Genomic DNA, 8,291 nt, shown 5'->3' with positions numbered 1-8,291 from the left:
TATTGCTAGACATCCAATAAATACAACTATTCATATAATAACAATAAATAAACTATTCCATCAGAAATAAAACTTGAAAATTATATCGAGTGGTCTCGATTGAATTATTTTACGTAAATAGAGTAGTTTCAAACATTAAAAGGTTCCAGTTCCGTTTACATTGTTGATATGTCTGCAATTCAGACTTATCCGAAGTTTGTGACTGTTTTTAACGAAACCAATAATAGGAATATACAGTGTGTGACCCATGTTGAAGGATCCACTGAAATATCAACTTGAGAAGAGCTTGGGTCGAAAAATGTTTCAAATGAAAGTTTTTTAGTCTTCAGGAGGACAGAAAATTCAATATACAGTAGAACCTCGATCATCCGGCCTAATGGAGGGGAAACGGTTCCCGGATAATCGAAAAACACGGACAATCGAAATTCCTCAAAATACGCACTATGAAAATTAGAGAAATGTATGGGGTACAATTATTTATTAAGCAACAAAATCAATAGAATCATAATATCATATAAAAATATACAAATGAAAAACAAATCATTGCATTGGTACCTATAATACATCGAATGTATATATTTTAGTTGAAAAAGTATGTAATTTTTGTCTGTCTTTTTTTATTATTCATCTTGAGACAAATGAAAACCCGAATTTTCCTCAAGTGGAGGACATCAATATAATCCGTATCATTTTCCTGCTCTAAATAGTGCATCAGACCATTTGCAAATCTCAACGCGTCTTCGGCAGAAACAGTGTTTCTCTAATTCTGTGGTTATTCCGTTCATTCTTCCACATCTTGTAGAAGAAAATCGTGCGAGAATATATCTGAAACGCACATTTTTCATGGTTATATTTTATTATTATATGTTGGTACTCCGAACTTTCCGCCACGGCTTTATCTATCGATTCATCAATTTGCCTTGAAGAAATCAGTTCACCCAGCCAACATTTTTCAATGCAAAAATCACTAAAAGATATTTATGGAAATATTTCATTAATTTCAATAAAAATGCAATGAATTAGAGAAAATAATGTATAATACTCGTACAGAAGGCTCATTCTACCACTCGTCCATTCAAAAACTTCGTGGCTCGTTTTTGAATTTTGAACTCGTGGAAGAATATCAATGCCTTCTGCACTTGTATTATGAATAACTATTTCCTGCGTGGAAAATTCTTCAACACTTTAATCGACAATCGTCTGTATCCATACAGTGGTTAGGTTGGGGAAATTTTGATGCGATTTCTGAATCATCCAGTATCTGATAACCGGGTTCATTTAAATCCGAATTTAGCCATTCCTCAACATCATCGACTAAAACATTTTCAAATTATACCAAATTATTACTATGGCGCATGCGTAATGAATTGAATCCCGGATAATCGAGTGGATGTCTGCTCGTGGGAACGGATGAGTGAAAATGTCGACGAGCACGGATTACAGAGTAAAACGGATAATAGGAGAACGGATAATCGAGGTTTTACTGTATATATTCCCTATTAAAAAAAAAATCTTTGACCTTGAAATCCACTTTAATTTGAAACATCTTTCACTCCAGACTTTTCTAGAGTAGTTCTTCGATGGATCTTTTCAAATGAGTCGCCCTGTTTGTACTAATGTAAAAAGAACAGAGTACCTTAAATGAGTGGCTGTAGATTATGAAATGAATACCTTTTCGCCTAAAAAATAAATATTTCAGGATAATCGTAATATTTGATTCAATTCAACAAGGAATTAAAAAAATTGTATTCATTTCACAATTCAGCCGCTCTCGATTAACGAATCTATAAGCACTAATTCCAATCCATGTATTAATTCGATAGTTTTTCTTCTCAACTCCTAAAACCTCACAGAAGCATTCAGGATACAAAATTCTCATGTATGGTGAAAAAACAAATCACATGTTCAACAGATTGTCACATCTTGACGAAACGATAATCTCACCGCGAAGGTTGAAGAAAATCAGAGCTTGCTGAGCCCTTTTTTCTTTAAAACCAACTCTGATTTTTTTCGCGATTAGCGGTAAAATTACAATTTCTCATAAAGCGAAACTCTAATCGAGTTCTTGATAATATCTTTTCCATTTATATAACATTTTATATCTCGTTATAACATAATTGATAATCTTATTAAATGCACCAATTCATACGAATTTCTTGCGATCTTACAATAATTTATCACAGAGAAAACAAAGTCCTAACAAACGATCAACGTGATGAAATAATAGTGATTTCCTGCTCGAATTTTCCATATACCTAATTAATATCACTAAACATTGAGCCGCTTTTATCACTAACAAACAAAAATATAAACTTTTACAAATATGTATATGTGAAAGTGGAACAGAATACACTATGATACAGTCAACGAAAACAATATATCAACAACAATCTCTAATAACACAGAAATAACCTTCATCGAACTCAAATCGAATTTTTGCAAATACTGGGTGGCCAAAGAAAACCCGACATTAATGATTATGATTGTTTTAAAAAATTTTTTAATGAGTTTATTTAAACTTTCATCTTCTTTGCTTAAGTCTTAGAGTATGGGACATTCAAGATGGACTTTCAGGTCTTTTGAATCGTACTGAATCTTTTTAATTGAACTAAACCTTTTGAATGAATAAGCTACATGACAAATTTTTTAATTCTCTAATTACGTCTTGTAGAAAATTTTGAAATAAGGCATAAAACCGCAAGTTGAGGTTTCACATAATGTGGTAATATGTAAGAATTATCTCAATTCAAATACTTTTCATAAAAGAGGAGTTCCTTAAATGGAGGTAAACGAAAACCAAAGATTTCTTGGATAATTTTAATGAAAAATCCCACGCTTTATTTTTGAGGTACAGGTACAGGGTGTTTAAGTTGTTTTTTATGGCTTCTCCACTTTACAAAATATTCAACTGTAATTTGTCATAGATCTTCCAATTTAGATATATTAATCTTGATAGCAAATCTACAAGGTGAAATATTTTTTCCTGGAACGGTATCCAATTTTTACATTCAAAACTTTTTTTTTTGGTGAACCACTGGGCTTTTAAAAAAATTTAAAAAGAAACTTATATCTGATACTAGACTTAGTATCTTGTGGTTTTGTCGTATCTGCTACCGATTTCAAAGAAAAATTTTCGAACAATTCACTCGAAATCCTCAGTAAAACCTAATTGTCATGAAAATTTTGTTTGTGAGCTGTGATGAATTGAAACAATTATTAGTTTTGGTGCTTATTTTTCAGATCTAGAGCAATGAATCATGAAGATAACAAAACAAAGAAACTAAGACTACAAGAAACACCCTGTATATCGAAAATAAAGCTTTTGTGGGCCTAGGTTTATAGTTTTCTTATCTTATAATTATCCAAAGAATCTCTCATTTTTGTTTGTACCTCTTTCTAGAAACGCCCTCTATAGTTTAAAATATGTTTTTGTAGGATTAATGTATGTATATATCGGTCTTTAGAGTATCATCTGTGAGAATTTCAGAATATTTGTCAAATAGCCAATTTCACGAAATCATCGTTCAATAAAAAGATGAAGATATGACTGACAGCTACAGTTCGTACGGTCATCACTCAAAAACTGAAAGTTTTTCTTCGGCCACCCGGTATAAGAAGTAGATTAGCAGCACTGATTCATTTACAGTTTCTAGTGTTCATGTAAATCCTCATGGAGAATTCTAAGATCGATTTTACCGATTTGGTACATTTTTGAATTCTGTTAAGTTCTGTTCAAGGTTATCCAGGCTGATGTAGAAGCAACATCTGTTGAAATTATAGAAGCTGCAATGAGAACAAGAGCAGCAGCAATAGCTGTCGCTTCTGCAGCAAATTCGGTCAAATCCACCTCAGATTTCGCCATAAGGATTTGAATGGGTTTGCTGCAGCAGCAACAGCTGTTGCTGCTGCTCTTGTTCTTATTGCAGCTTCTACAATTACAACAGCAGTTGCTTCTGCATCAGCCTGGATAACCTTGAACAGAACTTAACAGAATTCAAAAATGTACCAAATCGGTAAAATCGATCTTAAATTTCTCCATGAAGATTTACATAAACACTAGAAACTGTAAATGAATCAGTGCTGCCAATCTACCATAAGAATTGACGAAATCATCTGCAGGTATGCAGGAGGACTGTGGTTATCTCCACATAAAATTGTGAAAATATCTCGCGATCAAGATCAAGATCGCCCATCTTGACGTGGTACAGACTAATTAATATTGTCGTTTAGAAAAAAGTCGGGTGAGGAAAACAGCAGCAATCGATGATGTCGAGTCTTCGGTCCGCGCAGGTCCGGACCGGCCACTATCACCTCACAACTATATCTACCTTACCATCCGTTGCTGTTTTTCCGGTCACCGCTGTTATATGCGTTCGTCATTAGTATCTAAAAAGAAAAAACTTTCACTCCCAAAACTACAGCTCAAAGAATTTCTACTCTGGCCGATCTCGTTAGAACATAAATTTCAGGTGATGGTGTTGATGGTGGGAGCTAAGAATGTTCTTTTTAGACCTTTATGTTATAACGAGATTCAATGGAGGACAAGCTTAAGCTTCACTATAAGCAGAACCACTGACTAAAATCGAGGAACGGCATGCAATTCAACACATTTGGGACAATATAAACCTATATTGGGAGTTCCACCTTTATTATGGTTAAGCGCTGAAATTTTGGATTTTTTTTTCCACACTGTATAATTGAGCTCCATTAGATCTACATTCTAAAATTGTTTGGTAATGAACTGGATGTACCAAAAAAGAGTAAATGACCAAACGGCAATCGTATGTTATTCTTAAAGAACACCCTGTTTTATTTTTAATTTTGCCTTTTGAAAGCCCCATATTTTGGTTTGAATAAGTCATCAATGGATCTTCTAATTTTGAACACCCAGTAGAGTTCTCGAAGAGTATCGAAAAGTCAGTACTTTCCTCCGTTCTTTTAGTATGCACTCCCAAAATCTCATTCAAATAAATTCAATTATTTCGAAGTAATTAGGTTAGGTTAGGTTAGGTTTTTCCCAAAGACCTTTAAATTTATAAAAATTCGAAATATCACAAAAGTGGTAAGTTTTAAGCATATGGAACTTTAAACAAACTTGGGTTCATTTATTCCATGCAACTGAAAATTCGATAAAAAACAGAATGTTCCATAAAAAAAACCATATGTTTGATAATTTACAGTTTTTTGGTATACCCTGTGTATTTCCAAACAATTTGAGAATGCAGCTCTAATGGAGCCTAATGATACTGTGTCTAAAAGAAGCTTCAGCGTTTAACCGCAATAGATCGTGGACCACCCTGTATAAAACAGCCTTAACAGGACCTGCCCTAAAGAATGTCCTTTCAAAAACTTGAGAATTTACGTGAATAATATTTTATGTTTATGTCTTTGATTTTCTGAATCTTGTTACTTTTTTTTTACTATATTCCTTCGAGTTTATTCTGCACAATTGTTTCTGGATATTCCGAATATGTTGAATTGACACCCGTAAGTTCACATAAATCAAACAACATGAATTCACTAATATTTAACTATTCGCTTCATCTTCCAGAACCAGCCAAAAACTATCAGTTCCAGCAAGGTACACAAAATATATATTTACAATTTTTTTTTCGACAGATCGTGGAATGTTGCTTTCTTTCTAAAGAACTTCATCTACGAAGTCAACTCAAACCTAATACTAAAAGGTAAAAGAATAACACAGATATGTGAGTCAATTTTCCTCCTCCTAAAATTAGAATTACACGATTTGAACATCAGAAGAGAAAATTGACGTGCTAGAATTAATTGACTTGAATTCATTTGTGCAGAGGAATGATGTTTAACGATAATTGTCCGATCAGAAAGACATATACGGAAAAGTATGGTGACAAGATGAATATCGAGGTGAAAAATGTAAGATGAAAATACACCATCAAAGAAAACGACGTACTTAAGTACATAGTAAGAATTGACCGAAAACAATTTTGTACGAATTATCCAGGCGACAAACCTACATCTAGACATCACATTTGGGGTACTGATGAATGTGCTTCATCAAAATTGAGGGAAGTTTTTGAGGGGAAAAGACGATTCATCTTCATTTTTTTGGGTTAGAAGGAAGCTTTTTTGACGACTCGTCATTGTTTGGGATGATGGGTTCCGTCAAGGCTCCATTTTTCGATTCTTTAAATCCTGCGACCACTTCGTTCTCGTAAGTGAATTCCAAAGTTATCTAGCCGTTGTTCTTGATCTGTGATATACCCGATCGGAGGTGATTTTCATGAAACCGACACTTGTTGGGAGACTTTGAGCAACTCCAAAGACTAAGAGAGGAAATAAGGGTCCATGAAGAGGCGGGTAACACCGAGCAACACTTATAAACATTTATGATTCAAAATGTGATCAACTTCTTGGTCATTTCACCAAAAGTCGTTTCAGAAGTGGGCTATGGGTACCTACAAGGCACTATTCTTAGCCCGATCAGATGTATTAGAGTCAGAAAACGAAAAGGACGACTCAAAGATCCTAGAACTGTTGGTGCTTGAACAGATCCTTCGATTGCCCCAGTCCATGGCATCCTCAATCTCTTACTACTAATATACTAATCTTCCAGATTGAAAAGAAGAAACTTCCAAAAGATCAAAAATAACTCCTGATGTCTTTCACTCATCACGAAGAGTACTAAGAGACTGAAGGATACCATAACTAAGAGAATCTTCACAAAACCATCTGGAGCATCTCAAAATACTCATCACTCAAAGATCTTAGAAGATCAATCTCTCTTCAAGTTCTATTCTCGCTACCAAGTGGTCAATACGAAGATCCTCTAGCTCCTTTCAACGACCAACAGGGTTTCTGGGGGTGGAAAACACGAAAAACACCAAACGATCAAAGATACGTGGATCCGGATCTGATAACTTCAATGTCTCGCAACAGACGCCCGCTGCCGGACCTGGAGCGTCCAGCGGCGTCCGTCTCGGAGTGGTCGCAGGGTGGTTTGGATCAGAGATAGCTGTCGCTGAACTCAATGTCCGATTGGCTGGTTCTGGAGGAGCGCGTGTATACGGAAGTACAACCGAAGGCTGAGTCTGAGGTGCCGGCATCGGTGATGAAGTCTGCCACGATCAGAGTGTCCTTACCTTGGGTGATGACTGGGGTATTTCCGGTTTTGCCTTCTTTCTCGGTGAGACGGTCTCGGAGAAGCTTGATCTTCTCCTCTTTCTACAACAGAAGTGAATGGTTATTTTTCGGGTCACTGGTTTAGAAAGGATTTGCAGGTATGTGTTTTAGAGTCAGATATATTGTTTAGAAAATTAAGATTTCACAAAAGAGATAAGCAATTTATCAGATCACTCTTCATAAATTATTATAGACTTGAATGTGTTGGATGTGTTTTTGGTCCGTTATTATTATTGTGGTTATTATTTTCTAAGTGAAATGTACATTTTGGTCACCTGTTCTTTTATAATATCTGGAAAAATCATTACCTGTGCTATAAGTCTTTGCAAATCTTCATTTTCACTAAGCAATTTCTGATATTTTTCCTCGTCTTCTTTCGACACACCAACATCTGGGTTGTATTTACTCTCGGCCTTATCTTTAGGATGCCTTATAACTTCTATCACCTACAGAATAAGAAAAAACTATTATTTTCCGGATATTTCGGCTGAGTTTGTCAATGCTTCATTCCCAAATGTAATTTAGTTTTCACAATAATTGAGAAAATACCCATCCCATGGATCTAAAATTTAAAAATCGGTTGCGAAGTAACAGAACGGATGTTATTTCATGAGGATCCATCACCAGTAATTTAGAAAAACTATCGGCTTGAATGCAAGCCTCACAGATTTGGTCTTTTCATATTTCATTCGCTGCATCTTGAATTCCTTCAAGTACTTGTTGATCAGATGTTATTCCAACAAGATAGACAACCGGTGAATGAGGTGGCCATGGCAGTGATTTCTCTTGACCTATCCATTCATTCGAACAAGCACTCTGTGTGGTGAAGCCACCATTGTGCTGATAAAACATATATACAACGATGTTGAGAGCAAGATCATCAATGAAAAAGATTGTTTATAGAATTATTTCTATCTAAATTCAAACGATCATTTATAACATCTACTGGCATCAAATCATTATTGAAATTAAAAATCTCACCCTAAACATTGACTCTTAAACGATGCTGAAATCGTATTGGTTTATTGGCTATGAATTTCACTTGTCCATTATGACTTCAAATTCTTGTAATAAACTCATTGAAACGTGAATTGAATTTTCTTCAAAATATTGTATAGATATGAATAAGG

The 8,291-nt window shown here is 34.9% G+C and overlaps 1 protein-coding gene across 2 annotated transcripts in view; it reads right to left on the bottom strand.

The window, feature by feature from the left end:
- Positions 1-3,988: 3,988 nt before the first annotated feature.
- LOC123676602 (gamma-aminobutyric acid type B receptor subunit 1) overlaps positions 3,989-8,291 on the bottom strand; it is a 165,799-nt gene continuing 161,496 nt past the window's right edge. The window contains exons 13-15 of one of the 2 annotated variants that reach the window (XM_045612665.1): positions 7,470-7,607; positions 7,122-7,203; positions 3,989-4,386 (exon numbers count right to left, since the gene is read on the bottom strand). In XM_045612665.1, the coding sequence (XP_045468621.1) occupies positions 4,364-4,386; positions 7,122-7,203; positions 7,470-7,607 (243 nt within the window). In that variant the 3' untranslated portion in view covers positions 3,989-4,363. Of the gene's footprint in view, positions 4,387-6,600; positions 7,204-7,469; positions 7,608-8,291 lie in introns of those variants that run through there. The other variant, XM_045612664.1, reaches the window with a different exon arrangement.

This window comes from Harmonia axyridis, chromosome 3 (genome assembly GCF_914767665.1).
Source record: "Harmonia axyridis chromosome 3, icHarAxyr1.1, whole genome shotgun sequence".
Taxonomy (NCBI): domain Eukaryota; kingdom Metazoa; phylum Arthropoda; class Insecta; order Coleoptera; family Coccinellidae; genus Harmonia; species Harmonia axyridis.
The sequence above is the reverse complement of the archived record's forward strand: the minus strand, read 5'-3'. Positions and strand labels throughout refer to the sequence as shown.